This window comes from Notamacropus eugenii, chromosome 1 (assembly GCF_028372415.1).
Source record: "Notamacropus eugenii isolate mMacEug1 chromosome 1, mMacEug1.pri_v2, whole genome shotgun sequence".
NCBI lineage: Eukaryota > Metazoa > Chordata > Mammalia > Diprotodontia > Macropodidae > Notamacropus > Notamacropus eugenii.
In genome coordinates this window covers 697,180,450-697,204,708 of record NC_092872.1, presented here as the reverse complement: position 1 = coordinate 697,204,708, position 24,259 = coordinate 697,180,450, and the positions used below count along the sequence as shown (strand labels likewise).

Here is a 24,259-nt window from a genome sequence, read left to right as displayed (position 1 = left end):
CAAGGCAAGTGCAAGGCAGTCCCCCACCCCATTCCCACCACTGCTACTCAGGAAACAAACATGGAAATGCTTAAGGTTGATGAACTCGTAAGCCATGGCATCACAGAACAGAGGTAGCAGCCACAGGAATCATCTGGCCCAAATTCTTCATTTTACAGATAGAAAAACTGTAGAAATTATTTACCCAATATCACCCAAGCAAGATAATGACAAAGCCAGGACTCGTCTTTGGCATTCACAAACATTCAATGTGAAAGAAATCTGTTCCGGACTTAAGTTATTACCTCCATTTATTCCCCTTAAGTCGACTCACTATGTAGGAAGACTTCCTAACAGCCTCTTGCTGCTGAATCCATGCTTCTCTTTCCCAATCAGTGTCTGTATGTTGCTTTACAAGGATTCTTGTCATTTCATTGTGCGCCTCTTTTAAGTAATTTCACCTCTGAGTCACTTTGCTCATGTGGAAAATCAGAACACCCGCTCAAATGACCTAATAAGACAAGAGCCCTGGAAAGTCTAGAGGAAAACCTACCATGTCATTACTGTGTCCTCCCCTCTATGAGCCTGGGCCTGTGTCCTTTATTTCCAGCTACCTCTCCCTTCTCTGCTACCACCCCCTTTCATATCCAGCAAATATCCCTGCTTTTCCAAGACAAGCTACATTCACTAAGTGCTTCTTGGTTTTCTAAATGGCTGGCCACACAATGCAAGCAAAAAACATGGTGGGCATTGTTAACAAATGTTGGAACTAGGGTATTTTCATTCATTCACTCTATCATATCAAACAAACCAACTTCTCTTTTCCATATATAAATTAGAAATATGTTCTTCTAGGTTTACTCAACTATTAGCACGGCAGTGACATTTTCAAATTTTGTACATCCTCAAGCATCTAGAATGTTATTTACATGGATCATAGGGTCATAGATTCAGACCTGGACAGGATATTGAAGATCAAATTCACCCCTTCATTTTAAAGATGAAGAAACCAAGGCCTAGACTTGGTGCTTAATAAATGTTTGTTGGATGAGAATGAATGAACCTGACTTTGGTAGTACATAAAAGGAAAGAAAAGCTACCAGTTTTCCTTTAATGTAATGGCTAATAGTATTTTTTTTTTTTTGCTTAGACTGCCAAACCCTTATATGAGCCTTCCTAAGACAAGGCGTATTTCAGACCAGTTCTTCTCATGGAAGAAAAAATAGGAGGTATTTACTCAATAGATGAAAGTGTCACTGGTGAATTTATCTTTGTGCTTTCTTAAGTAAGCATGTAAATCTGGGGCTTATTGTGCAGTATGTAGAATTAGACAGAACTATGTTTCTATGAGAATGAAGGACTGGATTCCTGAACCACCAATCTTATTTTAGCTGGGTATCTCTCTATCAGCATTCCAAAGCCTAGATTCCTGAAGTTGGAAAGGCTCTCAAAGTCATCGTCTAACCCATAAGCACGAACCCTTCTGTACCACCCCCAACAAGAGGGTCATTTCGACACCATTTGAAAACCCCCAAATATCTAGGTAAGCCTAAGCTAAGTATAGGGAGACATCATGGTTCAGGGGAAAGTATAATGGATTTGGAGTTAAAGGACCTGGGTTCAAGTCCTAGGTCTGCCTTTACTAGCTGTTGACCTTGGCCAAGTCCTTTTACCTTGCTACCCCTTCTGTTCCTCATCTTTGCTGGAGTATGTAACATCTAAGTATATAACCTTCAGCTCTAACGCTATAATCCTAGAACCTCCCAGGGCAGCCCACTCCTTTTCTGAGCAGCTCTCCTGAGGAAGTTCTTCCTTAAATTTCATAAAACCTGCCTCTCTTCAATCTCTTCATTGCTCCTAGTTCCACCATCCAGGGTCAATCAGATTAATATCTAATCCTTCTACAGAGCAGCTCTTCAAATACTTGAAGACTGTGATCATGTTCCCACCAAGTCTTTTCTCAGACTCAACTATGGTTTTGAGTCGCCTCCCCTTCCTGATTGCCGTTCTCTAGAAACCCCCTACTAGGTCAATATCCCTTCAAAAACATGGCACCCAGGATGGATCACTACACTCCTAATACTGTTGCAGAGGAGAATTTCTAACAGTTGGACTTTGAAATAACTCCTGAGTCCACAAACACCCTCTCCAGAAAGTATCTCCAGAGGAGACACTGCCTTGTTGCATCAAAATCTGCAAAAGCAGGATTCCTGTCTCACAAATGTCCTCAAAATGCCACAAACAATGCTAGTTTCCAAAGCATTTGCAGCATTGTTCATTAATGAGAAAAACTGACATATGGTCTATAGTTATAATTTTCCAAGACAATAGTTTTGAATCAAAAAATCTCCCTTAAAAAATAGACTTGAGGGGGTAAATAACTCTGTCTGGTGACATAGTCAAAATCTCCTTTACTGAAATGTTCCATTTTCTCACCCAGAATTATCCTTGGGCTTCATCCACACCAGATCACAGTTATACAGAGAATTGCCCATTTTCCAAACGTTGGCTCCCCACTGGTGCTAATGCAAATGCTAATCCCCATCAGATTCCCCACAGCTAGAATAAACATATGAACCCCAACAGACCTGATACATATGTACACAGTCAGATTGAGAGTCACATACTGTTCCTTAAGGTCTGGCTCTCCTCTCCCTAATCACTGTTTAAGAGAGAAAAACAGAATCTTTCCAACCCTCATTCAGCAAAGGGTGAGTATCTGTTCACTTTTGGAGGGGCAAATGGAGAAAGCAGTCAATCTGAAGGGACAAGAGATGTGAGATTGAAACCCAACTTGCCTTGGACAAGTGACAGTTATCCCTTCCATATCAGCAGGATTTGGGACACTGAACCCCGGATCTGGAAAATCTGCATAAAATTGTTTGGCCCTCCCTTCATACCAGAGAAGTCTGAGTGTTTTCTTTCCCTTTAAGGGGGTATTTACAGTATCTTATTGTAAAATTTAGTTAAATATTTGATCATAGGCCCTGTGTTATCCATGGCCTCTCAAAACTCCCCCAAAATTCCCATTTCATTTCTTATGTGGACCCACAATATACCAAAACCACAATGGGGAAAGTTGAGATATGGAAAGGATAACTGTATTTCTCTGTGAGACTCAGGTTTCTTACCTGCAGAAATAAGATGAGGGGTGGGGAGATGATCTCTAAGGACCTTTCCAGTCATCATTCCTGAGGTCAAAGTCACGGAGTATGCCTTCCCTTCACCTGAAACTAAAGGAGGGGAACTCCTTTTAGACAGCTATGCTCTGCAATGTCATTCACGTATGAGGGGGTAACTTGTACAGAAGCAGAAATAAAGATGTGAACTTCCAGAAGTGGGTTTCCACTCTGAATGTTCTCCTTTTGGCAGCATGTCAGTTTTTAACCTTGCTGGAATATGAGGTGTTTGGGGGGATGGCTGGATTTTTTTTCATAATTCATATAATTTTCCTTTTGTTCACTGAGTTCTTTCTTAGCTAAAAATAAAACCATTTCAGATAAATTTGTATCCAGGTGTCCTTCCAACACAGTGGGATTGTATAATCAATAGAATAGAAGCAGTCTGCTATATTCTGGAGTCTGCTTGGGGAATCCCTCACATATGCAGGTCATATAGCATCCCTGGGGCCTTGAAATCAGAGCTTGTCTTCTCTGTCTTAGTTCTGAATATCAAAGGGCAAAGGAGAGGGAATGAGGAGCACCATGGGAATGACAGGAAGGTGGCAGCCACAGCAGGAACTGGCATGGGGCAGCTGGGTCTCTGCCCACACACTGACATCCAGGAGAGTAGGGAAGAGAGTGATTTCTCCCCCAAGGGGTACAGCATCATCTACCTGATTGGTCCATCTTCCCAATGACTTTCTGTGCTTCACAACAGGACCCTCTACCATGCGCAGGAGTGGGCATATTTTCAGGACCTGAGTTTGGCCTCAGACATTTATCATGTGGGTGACTTGGGGCAAGTCTCTTAACCTCTCTTTTCCTCATCTGCAAAATGGGGATGATAATAGCACCTACCGCACTGGCTTGTGAGGATCAAAAGAAGTGGCATAGATAAAGTGTTATGCATACGTTAAAGTGCTATAAAAACTCTAGCTATTATGATTAGGTAAGTATCATTATTAAGGATAGGGCATTGTGGCAGAGTAGAAAATGCATTTAACTTGGAGTTAGAAAGACCAGAGTTCAAGACCTATCCTTTGAACACATACTGTGTGAACATGGGTAGGTCTTACTGCCCCCCAGCAATTCTCCAGGACAATACATTATGGCCAAGTTACTGGCTTGCAATGGCAAGACCCCTGGATCCACTTCCACCAAGGAGAATTTGAATTCTTTAAGGAAGGAGGCTGTTTTTGTTTCCTGAGTTCAAATGTGGCATCAGACACTTACTAGATGTATGGCCCTGGGTAAGTCACTTAACCCTGTTTGCCTCAGTTTCCTCATCTGTAGAATGAACTGGAGGAGGAAATGGCAAACCATTCCAGTATCTTTGCCAAAAAAAACCCAAATGGGGTCACCAAAGAGTTGGACATAATTAAAAAATGACTGAATAATAGTTGTTAGGAAGTCCTTTTATATTTAGACAAAATTTATCTCACTGTAATTTGTGTAATTGGTCCTACTTCCACCCTCTTGGAGTCATGTACCACAATTCTAACACTTTTCCACATGACAGTCTTTCAAATATGGAGAGACATAACCCTTCAAATATTGGGAGATGTAGTCCTTCAAAGTCTTCTCTAGGCTAAATATCCTTTCTACTAATCTTCCTATGACAGTGGTCCTAGTCCTCTGTCATCATGGTCACTCCCCTGTAGGCCCCATCCCAATCATCAGAATCCCTCTTAAAATACTGTATCCTGAGCTAAATAAAATACCAAATTCTAGATATGGCCTTGTGGTTCTGTGATAGATGAACAGAATCCGAGAGCTGAAAAGAACTTTAACATGTCATCTGATTCAACCTTCCCCTTTCACCAGGTAAATGACCAATCTATCCAGGTCTGAGAACTGTTTCTTTTCTCACTCATCTCCATGCAACTTTTATCCCTTTTATTGGGGTGAAAAAAAATTTACACCAAAAGGATATCAACAAAGAAATAACCACATAATACTTACATTCTTTCATTTTCACACACCCATTGTCAGAAAAGTCCTTAGAAGTCCAACCTCAACCTAAATCATGATGCTCTATTTCATGAGCACCTTCCAGGTGCTCATCTAGCCTCTGCTTGAAAACCCTCCTGAGGTAGTCCATTCCATTGCTGGAGAGCTCTAATTGTTGAGAGGATTCTTCCTATCTTGATCTAAAATCTTTGTCCTGAAAAATTCTACGCACTCATCCTAGAGGATTCTGCCCTCTGAGACCAAGGAAAGTAACTAATTCCCACTCCATAGGATCAATGTTTATTCAGAATTATTTTTGTCATTCACTGAAATGACTTGTAACACCCATTTGATTATAACCAACTCCCATTGGAAAATGCCAAAGCCTTAATTTTTTTAAGCAGAATTCCAACTGGATATTAGCATAGAACTATTTGTCCAAGTATAGACACCTTATTCTCATGACAGTACAGCCAAGAACAGGATCCCTAGTGATACCACTATCATGTAATCTCAAGATTTTTCAAAAATTAAAGCCACTCAAATATTTAAACACATACGGTGTGCAAAGCACCAAACTAGGCCTTGTTGTACAAAGATGAATATCAAAGCCCCTGCTCTCAAAGAGTGTCTCCAAGTGACAATATAAGGACTCATGTGGCCCTAAGAGATAATTACCCAGCCTTGGCTCAGGAAAGCTTCCCTCCAGGTCTCAGCAAATCTAAACCTGACTTAGTAGTTGGAAGAAAGCCTAGTCATGCCAGGTTTTCTAGATTAGCCAAGGACCACTATTTCAGATGCCTCCATATGCTTAGAAGGATGAGAAAATAAGAAACCAAGTAATCTAGAAGTCTCTACCCAGCTAATATGATTGCCTCTGCGGGGCAGGAAAGAGGAAGTGAACATTCTTTTCCACAGCAAGCCATCCTCATCTGTAAAATGTAAGAATTGGACTAGAAAACAACAATAATAACTGATATACCTAGTGGTGGCCTGAGGTCTTCCTAACTTTGGCACTGAAGCTGCTGAGCCACCAAGATGGCGCCTGAGGCTGCAGCTGTCATGATCCATTTCTACACCATATCTTCCCCTCTCATAGAGATGGCATTCATTAAAAAGGCAGTGCATGGTCACTGGGCCAGCCTGACCTCACATGAATGGTCTTTGGGATAAAGGACCTTCTTCATTCCTCTTTGGTCTTTGACCCTAAATACCCAAGATAGTGTAAGCAACTTCTCACATTATATGTGAGAATACATTAACATAGGGTCCAATATATGAAACCTAAAAATGTGATTCTTCCCTTACACTTTTGTGACCCTGGCACTAGAATAGTCTCTTTCATCTGGATGACTTACAAAACATTACAAATATTACCCACAGACTGAATGGTTAATCTAATTATTTTTTGCTTTTGTATATAAATATCAGGGAGCTTACAAGAGTGCTAAGGGATGAAATCAAAATTAGGAAATCTAGAAGATTTCCTAAAGAAATAAAGAAATCTAGAAGTTGAGAGAGATCTCAGAGGCCATCTAGTCTACCATCTCTGGTCTGATTAAAGAAGGGGAGCCACTCCTCCTTAGACACATTGGACGGCTCTGATTGTCAGAGAGAGGCCATGTTATATAATAGTTAGAATGTGGAGCTTGGAGTCAAGAACTGTGTGGGTCACACAGCTACTAAGTGTCTGAGGCCACATTTGAATTCATAAAGATGAGTCTTTCTGATTCCAAGACCAGTGCTCTATCCACTGCACCACCTAGCTGCCCCAGTGAAATCTAGAGGCCCCCCCAAAAAAAATGTAGTGTGAGAGACTTTGCCAAATGCTAAAATTCAGGTATGTTATGTCATGTTATAGCAACTAGACATATATTGATTTATGTTTTACAAATTACTTTACATTTTTATCTCCTGTAAGCCCTATGTGGGAAAGTTTACAAATATTGTTAGACCTGTTTTGCAGATAAGAAAGCTAAGGCTCAGAAGGATTAAGTGACTTGCTCATGGTCTCACAGTGTTTAAGGATGAGAGCTGAAATTTGAGCCCAGGTCTCTCCTATTCCAAGTCCAAGACTCTTGCCACTATACCATGCCATCTACCAATCCAGCTGCCTGTAAAGAAGGAAATGAGACTGCTCTGTCATGGACTATTCTGAATGAAGCCATGCGAGTATTCAGTGATAACTACTTCCCTTTCCAAGTGCTTACAAACCAGCCCTTGAATAGCATGTTCTTGAATTCTGCCAGGAAAATCTGGCCTATAGATTGCATCACCCTCTTCCATTTTTTTTTTAAATCAGAATAAAATTGGCCCTTCTCCAATTCTGCAACATCTCTCATTCTATACAATCCTTCTAAGAATCACGATGACTCAGAAATCACAGATCCAGAATGGGGGGTGCATGGCTAGGCAGCAATTTGTCTGAAAACAGTCTTGGTGGGGTTTAGTGGACAGCAGGTTCTGTATAAATCAACAACATGATGTGACCACCAAGAAAGCTAACCTGGTCTCAGGCATAGCTTCTAACAATAAAGAGGCAATAGTCCCTGAGTTAGACCCCTTCTGACATATTCTGTATAGCTCTGGACCCCCAGACTAAGAAGGGCATACAGGGAACATGTAGGGGAGAGTAGTCAGAATGGCAAAAGGCCTTGAATCCACATCATGTGAATCAGCTGAGAAAATGGGAGATGTTTAGCCTAAAAAAAGAGGGATTTAAAGTGGGGGAGCAAGTCTTTGAAGAGCTGTCATGTGGAACAGTCATTCAGAAGGCAGTGAAAACAGCATGGCTTGTGGGTTCAAATCCCCCTTCTGACACTTATTGCCTAAGTGAACTTGAGCAGGCCACCCAGCTTCCTCATCTGTAAAATGGCAGTTCTAGATGTAGCAAATTTAGAATGGAGTCAGAAAACACATCTTAAAAATTAAGAGGGGGGTGTCCCAAGAGTGGGATGGGCTGCCTATCCTCTTAATTTACAGCATTTTTCCATCTCCCAGACATGCATTCACAAAGTTTTATTTTAAATAAAATAGACCTTTCAAAATCCGTGTTCTAGGTATGAACCCCATCTCATCAAATTGCAATGAGACCTATGAGTTCCAATTTGCCCAGTAGCATTAGGTATGATTCCTATCTAGTTTATAAAAGCATAGCCTCTTCATGACCCTACTTATACAGCTGTACAAATGTGTAAGCTTAAAACTTGCACTAAGACTTTTGGGACACCCAATACCAACATCTGAATTGGAAGAAGTATAGAAATCATCTATAACCTCTATCCTAGAATTAAAAATTGAAAGGGACAGTGGAGATCATCTGGTCTGAGCCTTCGTTTTACAGAGGAGGAAACTGAGGCCCAAAATGGTCACATTTCTGTTGGAGCCTACGTTGGGGGGTGGGGGGGAAAGCAAAGGGAGTAAAGAGGAAGAAAACACATCTAATTATGAAATTTCCTTTCAAGCTGTCTAATATCTTCACTCATTCTGGTTGCAGCTCCTTTAGAAAAAGTCATTGAACCTATGAGCGGGTGTGAGAATAGCTGCTAGGTTGATATATTCCTCATTTCTGGCCCTGGACCCTTCTTTGAATTTCTTGGAACATCATGGCTGATATCACCAATGGTACTGATATCCCTGATCCCAAGAAATTAAATGTATATCATTATAGTATAGAAATAACTCACCATTTGAACATCTCCATGTGAGATTACAATGTGTTCGCCACATAAACATACCACCAATCTGCTCATCCAAAAATGCTTTGTCATTTTAAGATTGATAAAAAATTTAGAGAGGTACCATGATGTAGTGGAAAGAATGGCTTTGAAGTCAAAGTCTGAATTCAAATCCTGATTTTGCTACTTATTTCCTGTGTGACTTTCAGCAAGTTATTTATCCTTTCCAGACCTCAGATCCTTTCTCCATGAAACAAAGGAATTATATTAGGTGAACCTCTAAGATTCCTTCTCAATCCAAGGATCTTTGTTTGAGTGATAGGATATGTGTAAAGTTACCTTAAAGCAAGCCAGGAACCTAGCAGATGTCATTGTTAAGCTGTTTATGCTGAAAATGGAGAGAATTCCAAATGAATGATTTAATGGTGACAATTCAACCAGGTTTTTAGACCCGCATAAACCACAGAACTCACGACTGTCAGTCCCGAGAGCCCTCATCTCATCAGTTAGAATATTTTTAGCACATGGGACTTTGTGGGGATTTTTTTCCTCTTTGGAGTAGACCAATGAATGAAGAGAAATTAAAGAGAAACCTTGATAAGCCAAAGTCCATTAAGAAATGCTCAGGAAATTGATTAAATACAGACTTTTAAAACTACATTTTTAAAAGCTCGCTGCTTTTCTGTGGCTTTTCAGACAGCTACTTAATAAACATTAAGGACAAAATTCATTTTTTTTATCTCCACAGCTCTCCCCCAGGCCATCTCTGCAGCACAGTATGGCCCCCTGCAATGAACAATGACTGACCTTGGAGGGTTGCAGAGGGCCAAAGAACAAAGCGTTAGACCCCTTTTCTATGGTCTGGTTGCCCAACTTCTCTTTCAGAGGTGACGACTTCCATTAACAAACTCAGTAGCGACAATCCTCCCCCTGCCGTCCCCCTCACCCTCCACACACCATCCTGGACCACTCATCGTCCTGGACACCATGTAGTAGGGCTTCAACGGGTCGTGACGACTGAGTTGCAATGGTTTTACACACTTCCCCATTTCCCTGCTGCTGTCTGTCCTTTCTGCATCGCCTTTCTTGGGCTCTGATCTGCCCATTTTACTGGCTTGTGGACAGACTTATAGCTTCCTGTATACCAACCACCAATGAAAAGTGCCAGAGGGGCTCTTTGTGCTGGGTCCTGCGTTTTATCTTCACCACACCCATTTACTTGGCTCTCTGTACTCTGTCAATACCCAGTGCCATATTTGGGTGTCTTTTGTGGAACCCTCTCCAACTATGTAGGCGACCATACATCTATTCTAGGCTGGAAGACAAGAGCCAGACCAGTGGTACTATACTTCTCAATGAATGGAAGGCCACGGGCCCTGGGAAAAGTTTCTGTTTTGGCACGGCCAATGTCTGTCTCCTCCCCGAATTCATGGCAAGGGTGAACAATCTTTCCAACACACAAGACCGGGCCAAAGAAATTGGGCAGAGAATCCGAAATGGAGCCAGTAGGCCCCAGATCAAAATATACATAGACTCCCCAACAAACACCTCTATCAGTGCCGCAAGCTTCAGCAGTCTGGCTTCACCCCAGGGCAGTGATGGTCCCAACAAAGCTGTCAATGTGGGCATCAAGAGAACAACATCCATGGAGTACAAGGGTGACAACGGGAGTCCAAACAACAGCGAAGAGAACAGGAACCCCAAAACAGGCGGTGACTTTCATGATGTCGAAGATAATGCTTGCATCATCCGGATAGGTGGAGAGGATGGCGGCCAGCTGTCTGACCCTGAAGCTGATGGCACTGGTGACTGCCAGATGGAAACACCTCCAGAGAATAAAGCAGAGGGTCAAAAGGGCCAAACACCCAATCATAAGGCAAAGGAAGGGGACGCTGGAAGCTTAGACAGCTACACGGCTTCTAGAGAGTCCCTGGTGAAGGTCCGGATTGGGGAGAGCAACACGGACCAAAGTTCTGTTAACAACAAGTTGCTCCACAAGACTTCCATGCTCAAGAAGACCTCTCTGCGAAAAAAGAAGCATACAGACGAGGTCTTTGACCACGAGATCTCTGCCTTCTTCCCTGCCAACTTGGACTTTCTGTGCCTGCAGGAAGTATTTGACAAAAGAGCAGCAGGGAAATTGAAAGACCAGCTCCACCAATATTTTGAATATATTCTGTATGATGTCGGGATCTATGGCTGCTGCTGCCCCTGTAAGATCCTGAAGAGCTGCTGCCCCTGCGACAGCCTGAGCAGCTCCTGTCCCTGTAAGATCCTCAACAGTGGTCTCCTTTTTGCCAGCCGCTACCCAGTTATGGATGCTGTCTATCACTGTTACCCCAACGGAAAAGGGACCGATGCCTTTTCTTCAAAGGGAGCCTTGTTTGTTAAGGTAAGAACCTCTTCTCTCTGGTGCTTTGTCTTCTTCTAGTATACCCCTCGGGGAAGGAAGCTGTCCTTCCTAGAGTAACTGCATGGTATAGCATGGTACTAACTAACCCACTGGTTGACCTAAAGCAAGTTACTTTTGCTCCTCTATAAAGGACTGACAGTCTCTAACATCACAGGAGTCTATGGCTGTGTTCTATGGGATGCCTAGGATGTTACACAAAAGACACTTTCATTAGGAAATCTTTAGCCACCATGCCACTGCAAATAAGTAAAAAAAGTGACTAGCAAGGACTAGCTCTTATGCATAGAGAATACTCTTCCACAGTTAAAGACTTAGTTTCAATGAGGATTGATATGAAGAGCTAATGCAGATTAAAGGTGGTAAATTTGATAGATTGGAATTTCAGAGGCCTTAAAAGTCCATTAAAATTTCCCCATTAATTTGATCCTTAATTGATGTGTTTCATTAGACTTCTACTTCCCTAACTGCTTTCTAAAAGAGGCGCACACATCACTAGATGGCTGCTTTGGGGGAGGCTCTGCCTACTACAATGTGGCTTCATTTTAGCAGTAATTAATTGAAATTAATAATTGTTTCTTTTAATTTAAATGCAGTTGGGGGCGTTTTTAGGTCATGATAATTTGGCCATTATGGATTGTCTTCTCATTCAACGAGAGAAATCTATTTCCCTCCCTCCATCCCCCCCAATATTTTCCCAAAGTTAAATTCAAGTTTTCTCAAAGAAATATTTTTGCTCCCTATTGTGTAGTCAGATCTTTTGATGTCAGAGGTTAGAAGGGGTAGTTTTATTATTATTAATACTCAAATTATTATTTAAGTTTTTATCATTAATAAAAGGAGTCTTTACAGTTACAAAGCACTTTGCTTACAGTTTCTCATTCAGTCCTCAAAATAACACTGCAAATAGAGCCAGATTATTGCCATTTTACAGTGGCTGAGGTTGACAGGTAAGATGACCTGCCCAGACTGAAACCCAGGCCATCTGATTCTAAATCCACAGGTCTTCCCTCTGTTTCTGATTCCTTACTATAACAATACCAATAGGAATAGTCACCATTCATAGAGTGGTTTATATATAATCGCCCACTGTGTACATTGTCCCATTTGATCTTCACAGCAACCTTTAGAGCTAGATACTCGGGAGTTCTTTTTTTCTCACTTCATGATGAGAAACATGAGACTCAGGACCCTGTAGCTAATAAATGTTTGAGGCAGGATTTGAGCCCAGGTGTCTCCTGACCCTGGGACTCACATTTTCCATCATACCACCTTCTCTGCTTTGGCAAGTCTTCCCCACAAGGACTCTGCCAGCTTTGACTCATTCCACACATTTATGTAAAGCAGAAAAGGAACACGTGCCAGTCTATGCACCAGAGAGATGAGCAAACAAGACCCAGAGAGTAGGGTCCTGGCTGGAGCACTGGACTAGGAGTCAAAGGATTTGGGCTGCAGGCTTAGCTCTTCAGCCAACTAGATGCGTGACCTTGGATGGGTCACTGACCTCTCTATATCTCTGTTTCTCCATCTATAAATTTAGCTTAGGTTAGCTTCCCTGGATACAGGTTAAGTTGCTTAAAGGTAAGGACTGTTCCACTGTCATCTGTGGATAGTAATGAGAGGTAAGATGGCAGATGGGTACAAGGCTGGCCTTGGAGTCAGGAAGACTTGGGTTCGAGTCTTGGCTGAAAGACCATGGGTGGATCAGTTAGACTCTTAGTGTCCCAAGCAACTCTTTAAGACTGTAATTTATAGATGAATTGCCTATCTGCATGAGTGGAGGATATCTCCACACTAAGAGTTCCTTCAACCCTGCTGAAATCACAGGGCCAGACCAAACAATCTACCACAGACCCTAGCACAGGGCTGTACTTGGTAAATGTTTGTTGAATAAATTAATAGAATGTCACATCTAACCCTGCAAAGCTATGTTCAATATCTCCTTGGGTTAATGAGAGAGCTGATGCTAATGAGGCTTTTGTTTTCTCAGTCCATTGCTGTGACCATCACAAATTAGCATTTTATCTGTCCTTAAGGTTTTTGGTTACAAATTATCACTAGAGGGAGAGGAGAACATGGCGCAGTTACGTGTTTCCTGCCTTGACCAAAGAGTAGTGGAGGCACACACACACACACACACACACACACACACACACACACACACACACACACACACACACCGTCCTCAGATAGCTCTTATAGCAATGGACTCCCCATCTCCCTTTATTACACTGACCAGTTGGCTGAAATATTTCATCAATCTTTCCATTAAAACCTAGAGTTTGGCACTATGTGTGTGGCCCCCTCCCAGTTCTTAGAGGGACTGGGTGCCTCAGGGCCCCTATTGCTTAGTCCAATAATTGTGCAGAAACCCTGAACGCATGACAACATGGGGCAGGGAAAAGTGGGGGCTCTTCCTTGGGAGAGCTGACAATGCCTCAGAATTTGTGTATTCTCTGTTATGAGGTCCTGAGCTTTTCACCCAGAGTGTAATGCGGTGAAACCAAATTAATTCCTGTTATAACAAGATCTACTCCATCTATTTTTGTCCACCATTTGTCAGCATTTAACAGATTATATTTTGGTCGTGGCTGACAGAATTACTTTCCCATAAAAGCAGCATTCCTTATGTAAGGTTTAGAATGGATAGTGCCCCATTAACTTGCATTCCATTTAAAAAAGGAGCTTTTGGGGACTGGAAGGCCCAGCAATAGAAGAGTTTGTCACTTCACCTCAGCATCACCAGGTCAGAGCACAGTCCATGTCAGTAATAATTTGAAAAGCGTTTTGTGCTCTTACCACCTGGGACTAATTCATCAACTCTGGTATTTATTTTGGTAACTCATTGAGCAATTGTCTGTGGTTCCTAATACCTCACCCCAACCGTGACCTGCAATATTGATTCAACAAACATTAACTAAATACCTACTGTGTGCCAAGCATCGTGCTAGGTACCAGAGATATAAAGACAAAAGCAAAATTGTTCTTAACCTCAAAGAGCTTATAGCTTAAAGAAGAAACAATAGTTCCATATCCTTAGAATTCCTTTTCATAGGCAACTCTCCTAGAAAATTTAAGATATGATTATTCAGAAACATTAAACCTGACTATTTTAAGCACTTCATATTATATAAATTTTACTTGCATAAGTTTTATTACATATATACGTAGAGAGAGACAGAGAGAAGAGAGAAGGAAGAGTGTTTTACTTAACGCTAAACCAGTAATTCTTGGCTACTGCTACCAAGATTAGGGAGCAGGATTTGTAACTTCAAAAGCAGTATATTTAATTTCTCTTTTGAGGCAGACCCTGGAGGACTCAGGTGACAATAAATTCTAACTCAAACTTCCTTATGCATTTGAAAACATGTGCTCACACAAACAAAACATTTTTTAAAAATCCCTTTCTGGTATCTTGCTTTAAAAAGTGTTCAGATCCAGAGTAGGCAGATATGAATCTTTATTAAGTATTCCATATGAATTCTTCATCTATCCTGCTAGGGATTATCAGAAGGTCATACAAGAGAGAACATCGTGATATAACAGTCTGAACACTTTCATCCCTAAGTAGGTTCAGATTGGCATCGGTTCCAAATCTGGGAGCTGAGAAGGGAACCTTAATGCCTCCAGTCATGGATCCCTGGGAATCTTCCCTTTGGGCACCACACTGCTCTATGCTTCCATTTTCACAGAATCTCAGAGTTGGAAAGGATTTCTGAAGTCATTTTGTCCAACTTTTATCTAAACAGGAAACTCTTTTATAGGAGATACATGTTCATTCAGCTTCTACTTGAAGACTTCCAGTGATGGGAGCTCACAGTCCTTTGCCACAGCCCATTCTTGGACAGTTCTAATCATGAGGCTTCTTTACTTGAAGTTAGAATCTGCATCTCAGCAATCCCCTCCCCTCTTTAATTTTTCTTTTCTTCTTTCTTGGTTCTGCTCTCTCGAGTCAAGCAGAAAATACTTAATCCTTCTTCCACATGACAGTCCTTCAGATACTTGATGAGAGTAGTCACATCTCTGCTACATAAGCATCCCCAGTTTCTTCAGCTGAGCATTCCAGATGTGGACTGACCAGGGCAGAATACAGGACTATTCCCTTACCCATTTTTAGATAATTTCCCTCCATAAATGCAGCCTAAGTTCACAATAGCTCTTCTGGATGCTATGATACATGATTGATTTTCATTGACCTTGAAAGTCCAGTGAAATTCTAGCCATGGTTCCACCAAATTGTATTTGTACAGTTGTGCTTTAACCCAGAAGCAGGAATTTGCATTCATTTCTATTTCATTTCATCATTTTTTATCAGTCCAGTATTCTAGTCTGCTGAAATCATTTTGCATCCTGTTATCCAACATCTTAGGCATCAATCCAGGCTTTATGTCACCTGCTAATTTAAGGAGGGCCTGCACTAGGGTAGAGACAATGGGAACAGAATGAAGGAGATATAAGGTACGTTTGAAGGGTAAAACCGATAGGATTTGATCATTGTGTAGATATGAGATAGTCATAAGGAGAAACACCTGCCTCAGGGGAAAAAAATGATAAGTCCATTTATGGACATGATGAATCTAAAGTACCCTAAGTTTACCTCGAGGCAGTTGGAGATCTGAATCTAGAAATCAGAAGATCAGGTTAGGAGACTGTGACTTGGGAGTCATTATAGAGGTGGTAGTTGAGGTCATGAAAGTGAATGAAGTTGCCAAGGGAGAAGAAAGGAGAATCAATCTGTCAATCAACAAGCAAGTATTAAGTGCTTATGACATGCCCAGCACCATGCTAAGCCTCAGGATTCCCCCTACCTTCATGAAGCATACATCCTGATAGAAAAGCCAACATGGACATAAGTAGGTACATACGAAATATATGCAGGGTAGATGGAAGATAACGTCAGAGGGGGAGGCACTAGCATCTGGGGGGATGAAAAGGGCTCCTGCAGAAAGTGGCATTTGAGTCGAGTCTTGAAGAAACATAATTATCCTAAAAGATAAATATGAGAAGGCATGGGAGACAGCCAATACAAGGGCACAGAGATGGGAGATGGAACATCATGGGTGAGGACCACCAAGTTAGACCCATGTGGCTGGACCACAGTGTGTGGTAAGAGGACTGGAAAGACAGGAAGGAGCTGGGTTGTAAAGAATTTTAAATGTCAAACATTAAAATTTTCATCTGATTCTGGATTAAAAAGGAGCCAGGGAAGTTCCTGGGGGGCATGGTAGGGGAAAGATGCAAATAGAAGTTCCCCTTGGTTGTAAAATCTAGTGTTTCTTTCTCTCCTGTTCCTTTCTCATCTCCTTTTTCTGCTGAGCAGGCTTCAAACATCTTCTGCTTTCTCTATTGACTCTTTTGTTAGGGTCTTCTGCAGCTACTCTTGTTGCTCTAGGTCCCACCATGGTCACTGGTCCCCTGGAAGAAGAAGAAGGCTCTTTCCAATTTAGCCCGCAGTGTCTGGCCATGGACATTGGCCTGTTCTACTTTGACCCTACAGATATTGGCCTTTCTTTTATTGGAAGTCTCTATGGCTTTGAAACTTTGTAAGTCCTATCCTGTCCCCTCTGTCCTATTCAGATTGTTTGAAGTATTGACTGATTATTAAGACTGATCGGTTCTACCCTATCTCCAAGCAAGGATTCTTCCCCTACTGTACTCAGTTTGGAATCTTCAGGGACCCTGTGGCCCCAGTCATGGGTCACTGCAGTCTTTCTCTGAAACTTGTCTTCAAATGAAAATTCCCCCTCTCATCCAGTTTCAAAGCCCAAGCTCCCCTTTGGAACTCTCAGCTCTCAGCTCATTTGCAGAGCAGAGATGTCTGACATGCATACATACTCTGAGCCCAATAAATCGCCAAGTCCTTCCCAGCTTACACTACTAGTTCCTGGAGTCCTTTCTGATGATATACCCCCAAAAGGTGGTCTTCATCTTCCATAATCCTGACCTTTCCAAGGAAAGGGAAGGGAAAGGGGAAGGGAATAAGCATTTATTAAGCACCTACTATGTGCTAAGCGCTCTGCTAAGTGCTTTATGAGTATTATCTCATTTGATCTTCACAACCCTGTGAGATAGGTGTTATTATGATCCTCATTTTACAGTTGAGGAACTGAGGCAGACAGAGGTTAAGTGGCTTGCCTAAGGTCACACAGCTAGTAAGTGTCTCTGACCTATTTGAACTCAGGTCTTTATGACTCCAGATCTCCCACTCTATCCACCGCCTCAAAAGAATGGCAGAGGCAGAGATGATGGCATCTATAAACTTAGCCTCTCTTCTAGCTCCTAGTAGAATATTCTACACATAGTAGGCACTTAATAAATGTTTGTTAACTTAAATCCAATGAAAGTTCAAAATATCAAATATGCTCTAAATGTACAGTAGGAATGAGACAGTTCCCAAAAAGGAATTTTATCAAACCACCCTAGCCTTAAATTCCATTCAGAATGTTCTCACACTTGCTGTGAAATTGGACTTACATCACACTCAGAACTAAATGTACATGAAGAGTCATCCCCACCCGTCCTCATTAGTGCCCTATATGGTCTTTAGATCCATCTCACTTTGGTCCTTATAACTGTGATCTGCTCTGCCAAGGAATGGTTTATCATTGATGTCACATAAATGAGGTACTGCTCTACTTGAGTTTTCATTAGAATTAGTCTTTCTGTAGAAAATCTAGTAGAAAAGTAATCCTGTAGGGAAAGAAGGCCAGTGTTTATTGCATCTTTTTCAACCCAACTGGGAGACATAGAGTCACCTGTAGGTATCATATGTGTGTGGAATGGTCTGGTAGGACAGATGCTGGAGTTCGTAAGTTATAGGACTGGCCCTCTGATAACACTATGAACCCCTACTAGGAAAAACTATGCTGTGTCATTATTAGCCTCCCCCCACCCCTCATCACTGCTATCTCAGAGCACCTCTGAAACATTGTCGTCTTCCAGGGATTCCTCTTGACAGGAAACATCAGTCACTTTTCATGGGCTGATTTACCCATAGGAACACATACTTGCATGCATCAGTGGATCTGTGATCTCATCAATGTGGGCACTCCTCCCAGCTGGGGTATATCACTCCCTACCCATTCCCTCCTATGTGAGTTTTGTCCATGGTCTTTCACAAATCATCCACAGGAGATCTACCCAGCATGCTAAAGGCTTTCTCCTCAGATTAAAAAAAAAAAATCTACTTCAGTGATAACATTCAGAATATGAGGCTGTCCAATTGCAATCCCATTTACTGCCCCGTCTTTGATACTGGATTTCCATTGAAATTTGCAGCTCTATCTAATTAACTATTGGAGGTTCAGTCACTGTAAAAGACTGGGCTGTGGAGCCCAGATGTGTTTTAAGAGAGATTCTCCATTGTTGGCTGCTTGGGATCAGCTCACCCTCCCAGGAATAGAACATTCTGGAATAAGGGTCATTTGGGGACTGTGAAGCTCTATCATTTCGAGGCAAAGTACTTGTTGAACTGTCGGTGAGAAGGCGTGCCATACATGTGGTACATGAAGGACGCCTGAAATTGTGGTTTAGTTCAAACTAATCTGCCACCAAAAATCCAATTCATAACAAACATGGCACAGACCAGATACTCTGTCAGTGTCACCAGCTTAAAAGCAGTAATTTAGGGCTTCAATTTAATGTAACAAACATTGGCTTGCACCAATTATACGCAAGGCACTGTGCTGGAAGCTACAGAGACAAAGGTGATCTAAGGTGGGATCTGCCTTAAAGAACCTTACAATCTAAGAGGAAATTTGATGAGTAGTACGATGTGAGAAATACCAAGAAAATGAGGCCAAGAGTAAAATATCCATGCCAGGCATGCACAACCACTGAGATAAGAGGGCAGGTGAAGAACACAGGCCACTAAGTAACTCAAGGTCCATCCCTAAATCCGCTAAAATCCTGCAGTTTCATGACCGTAAGGACAACAAGAACAAACGATTTCCACAAGAACTCTTAGAATCAGAGCATTTTAAGTTAAAGTATTTCTGTTAGATTACTAAAAGAAAGAAAAGTAAATGGGAGGTAGGAAGGGAAGTTTCTTCTAGGAGTTGGGCTGTGAAGAAGAGGAAAGAGACAAGGTAATAGCTTTAGGAGGAATGGTAGGGTCTGCTGAAGGGTTAGTAAGGAAGGAAAAGATCTGAGAACCTTTGTAGGCAGCAGGGAAGGCATCAATGGAAAGAGCATTTAGAAATTAGTGGGAGAAAGGGATGACTAAAGACCCAAGCTCCTCGAGCAGACAATAAGGAATACATAGTGTTGTTTCTGGCAGGAAACTCCCAAACTGAGTCAAAAGAAGATGATGGAAATTTTGAACTGGGCAGAAGAGGGAACAATAACACTGGTTTACAACATTCTAAGCTTATCCTGTGATGTCGAATGTTACATTAATCTGCGTCTATCCCCATCAGTCTGTAAGATTCAAGAGAGAAAATTAAGTTTCATTGAAGTTTTTGATCTCCCCTCGTGTCCAGCACAGTTCTCCGCATATTGTGGGTTAACAGATGTGTGTTAAATGAAAAAAAATAGATTTTGTAGCTGTATTTTGGATAAAAGTTTGCTTTAAGCTGACTCAATCTGATAATTTCTAGTAGAACTCGTAATTATGGTCACTAGTTTTTATTTAATTATGTTTTAGATCCATGAAGGAAAATGTGGTCTCCTTTGTAATATGAAGATATTGAAACTCATTTTCATAACCCAGCACTTTTCCCATTACCCTCAATGCAAGGGCAGAGACTATTTTTCCACTGAGGAAGGGTCCTTGAGCCATGGAAAAAAATCCATAAATAGCCACATTGTTTTTTAAAAAGTTATTCCATTTCATATTTTGATGTTTTTTGAGAGTGGAGAGAGTTTGAGAGAGATAGAAATATAAACACATTTGGCTCATTTAATTTTTAAATGCAAAACAATGAACAATAAGCCTTTCGATTAACAGAATGATCACTTACATCACATATAATATAATTATAGCCAATTAATAGAGAGGGGGGTAGGACGCAGAAAAAGGCAGAAGGAAGGCAAAGACCCCAGAGAGGGAAAGCAGTACCAAAAAACTAAATAGTAACGAAATTTTGGTGAAGCAATGTCTCCATCTTGTGGCTTTTCAGGTCCTACCACAAAGTAGTTTTTAAAAACTGTGTTGTTCTCACAACTATGGACAAAAGTATATGATATTTGCATGGCTCATGGAATCAAGTTGAAGGTCAGCTCTGGCCTTCAAACCAGATTTTCTAGACTCCTGATATGGAGGGTAAACTGTTCATGCTAGTTCATGTATGTTTCCCTTGCCAATTCCTAATGTCTGCCCCTCGTGTATAAAAAAAGATGAGGAGCAAGGACCCACAAAGGATGGGTGTAAAAGAAAGCAAAACCATATTGGAGAAAAAAGAGGCAGCCTTCAGCATAATTTTAGCAGCATTCTTCTGCAGCTGGAAGGAAATTAGAAAGATTAGCTAAACAGTCTTAAGCAAATCACTTACAATTTGGCTACTGTGCAGGATGGCCAATTATCAGCCATACTGAGGATGGAAAATTTCTTGGAATATTTGCAAACTGAATCTCCAAATACACTGATCCAAATTCTGTCTTAACTAAAATTAACTAAAACTCTCTAACCGTGATGACATCTGGCCGTCAAGACAACAAGCATTTATGAAGTGCCTACTGCATGCCGAACATTATGCTAATCACAGGGGACACAAAAGGGAAAAAAACAGTCCCTGTTGCTAAAGTGGCTTACCATATAGTGGAGGAGACAACCTGCAAACAAACAAACAAGACAGAATCATGTTAAATGGGGAGAGGAGGTAAATTCAGAGGGAAGGCATTAGCATTCAGGGGGACCAGGAAAGGCTTCTTGAAGAAGGTGGGATTTTATCTGAGATGTGAAGGTAACCAGGCAAGCCAGGAGATAAGAGGAGGAAGGAGAACATTCCAGGTATGAGGAATCAGCAGTGAAAATGCCTGGAGTCAGAAAATGGATTGTCTTGTGCAAGCAGCATTTAGGAGGCCAACATGGCTGAATGGTAGAGTCTATAGAAGGGCATAAGAACACCAGAAGGGTAGAAAGGTGAGGGGTTATGAAGGGCTCGAAAGACCAGGCTCATTCAAAGTGACTTATACTACTGTCATTTCTCTGCCTGGATCGTTTCTTATACATGGGTGGGTATCATTTTCTTCTCCACTCAAAACCCCTTGGATCTCTTCATCAAGGAGAATTTCTTTGAGAGGAAGATTCCACCAAGGAGAAATCAGCGAGAGTCTGAGGGAGAATGTGCCAAGAATTAGGAGGAGTAGAGGGCAGGAAGTAGGACCTGGAGATGACCACACTTGCCACTAAAGTGACCCTGAGTTGCATTAGGAGAGGCAGAGCATCCAGGACTCATTTGTTCCACTATCTTCTACCTCCAGACCATACCTGGAGCACTGTACTTGATTCTGGGTTTCACATTTTACAAAGGCCATCCCGGGGGAAGGCAAGCCAGGTTGGTGAGGACCTCAAGATCATGCCAAATAAGGATCAATTAAAGAAAGGGCAGACGTAGCCTAGAGAAAAGTGGACTTAGGAGGCATATGATGGCTCTCTCCAAAGGCCGCTCCTTCCATTTTGTTCACAGCACTAGTTGTTAGGAAGTTTATCCTGGAATGTAACCTCCACCTCCATTTCTCAGTTTTGTCCTCAGCAGCCAAGTGGAACAAGTGCTGTCCCTCCTGCCACACGACAGATTTTTAAGGACTTAAAGCTAGTTATCATGTCTCTATTTGGTGCTAGCACAGCACCTGGCACACTGTAGGCACTTACTAAATGCTTGTTGACTGACTGATTCCAACTCTGAGATTCCATGATTCCAAATGCCTCCACAAAGATATAGAGCTTTTCCTGGCAAACCACAACAACTACGTGACCACTTAAATTATCAGTGCATGGCCCCATTTCTTGATGTCATCATTTCTCAAGACTTCTAACAACAATACAATAAAGTATATAATGTTGGTTGCTTACTTACTATAAAATTCCATTAAAAAGCACCTCACTGTTCTACAGAGTCTCATATTTCAGGTGATATCGTACTTCACCTTCTACATAAGGATGTGTGGTTCATTCACACTGAAACTGGAAAACTCATGACAGGTTGTATCCTTGTTAGGCATCAGATCTGTGAGTGTTGTGCTATACTTTTGAACACTATTTGTGAGGAGACGGAGCAAAGACAAGAGTTTGGGTGGAAAGGACCAGGAGTTTTAGCATACTACAAGGTCAACATGAGTCAGTGGGTGTAACATGGTAACCAAAAAAACAAAGGCCCATTCTCTCCTTTGGTCAGACCATATCTGGAGTATCATGTTCAGTTCCTGGTACCATATTTTAAGAAGGAAATCAATAAATGAAGAGCATACAAAGAAACCATGGTAGTGAAAAGAGTAGAAGTTATTCCATGTTCACTGAAGAAACTGGGGGGGGTGGGAGGAAATCTAGTCTGAGAGAGAGAAAACTTGTCGGGGACCATGATAGCTGCCTTCAAATATTTGAAGGACTGTAATGTGGGAAAAGGCTTATTTTGTTCAGCCCCAAAAGAAAGAATTGGGATTAATGGATAGAAATAAAAGAAGGCAGATTGAGGTTCAGATTTAAGGGAAAACTTTCTAATTAACAAAGTAGTTGAAAAGTAGAACCACCGATCTCAGGAAGTGGTGAGTTGCTCGTCACTTGAGGTTTCTGATTATAAGTTAGATGTCTACTTGTCAGAAATGTAGAGTCAATTCACGTACCACATAGGCATTGTACGAGGGGGTCTCCAAGACCATTTCCCTCTATAAGATGTATATTTCTAGCCTTTGGGACCTATTAATGGGACCTATTAATGAGATATTTTCCATTTTGTGCAGTGGATATTGGGGGTTAGAGGGAAATAAATATTACCAGTGATTCTTTATTTCTCCCCCAACACACAAGCAAATCTAAGTTAGAGGAATGTCTCATGATTTCTGCTGATGCATCATTTCAATAATTCTATGCTGAATATCTATGATCCAGGAGATATCTGGCAACTCACTCTTCCTACCATCTAATTAATGATGTCCACTTTCCTTTCCTTTCTTCTCAGGTACAAGTGGGAAGTACACCTCAGGACCAAAGAATCGTAGGATATATTTCCTGCACCCACTTGCAAGCTGAAGGAGGTATGGAATTACTTACTCCTTAATTCTTAGGTTTGTAATTCAGGCAACACTTTGCTTGAGAGAGAGAAAAAGACAGACAGACAGAGAGAGACAGAGAGACAGAGACAGAGACAGAGAGACAGAGAGAGAGAAGACTATTCCCACCTACTTGCATCAGGGTGGGCACAGGGAACAAGAACAAAATAATTCATGCACTCACACACACAAAAATAGCATTGAAAAATCCTCTCCCACCTTGTTGGAAGCAAGACAATTCCTTGTACCTTGTCATGTAATCAAGCATGTATATACATCACCCTCCTTCCCCCAGTCCCCAGCTAATCAGAACATGGGCAAAGCAGAAGGCTGCATAGTGTCTCAAACTGCAAAGAACATGGCAGTGCCTATATTATCAAAGTAACTCCCTAAAAGCTCTCCACCCCAAAGAACAAGGCAGACACGGAAGCTTTCACTTCCCACGCGTGTCTGCCCATTGTTCCAAGAGAGACAGCTGTCACGATTCAGAGGTTACCTGGCAAATGCTGCTCATCCTTGAAGAAAGCAGAATTTGCTGAGATTATATGACACAGGCATGGTGACATGTGGCATACAATCACGGTGACACTTGGTGTACGATATATGATTCTCCAGTCCAAAGTCTATGGGCAGAGGGATAGAGCTGAAAGGGTCTACCAGAGGATTCATGTTTCCAGTACTAGAGCAGGAACCATGAAACCCATCTTACCCACAAAGCTCTGTCACCATTCTCAGTAAAGAGAGCTTCACTTTCTCCTTGACTTTTACTACCCCTACAAGAAGCCAAGAATTGATCCTTGCTTCAAGAATATTCTTAAGTGGCACCAAACACAACAGTAACTGAGGAGGAGAGTGACTTTGATTGGATGGCAAAG

General features: G+C 41.6%; 1 protein-coding gene across 1 annotated transcript in view; it reads left to right on the top strand.

Annotated features, from left to right (window-relative positions):
- Nucleotides 1-24,259, top strand: part of SMPD3 (sphingomyelin phosphodiesterase 3) — a 254,762-nt gene that overhangs the window by 212,772 nt on the left and 17,731 nt on the right. The window contains exons 4-5 of the mRNA XM_072636163.1: nt 9,516-11,159; nt 23,294-23,369. Coding sequence (XP_072492264.1) covers nt 9,795-11,159; nt 23,294-23,369 — 1,441 coding nt within the window. The 5' untranslated portion in view covers nt 9,516-9,794. The remainder of the gene's footprint in view (nt 1-9,515; nt 11,160-23,293; nt 23,370-24,259) is intronic.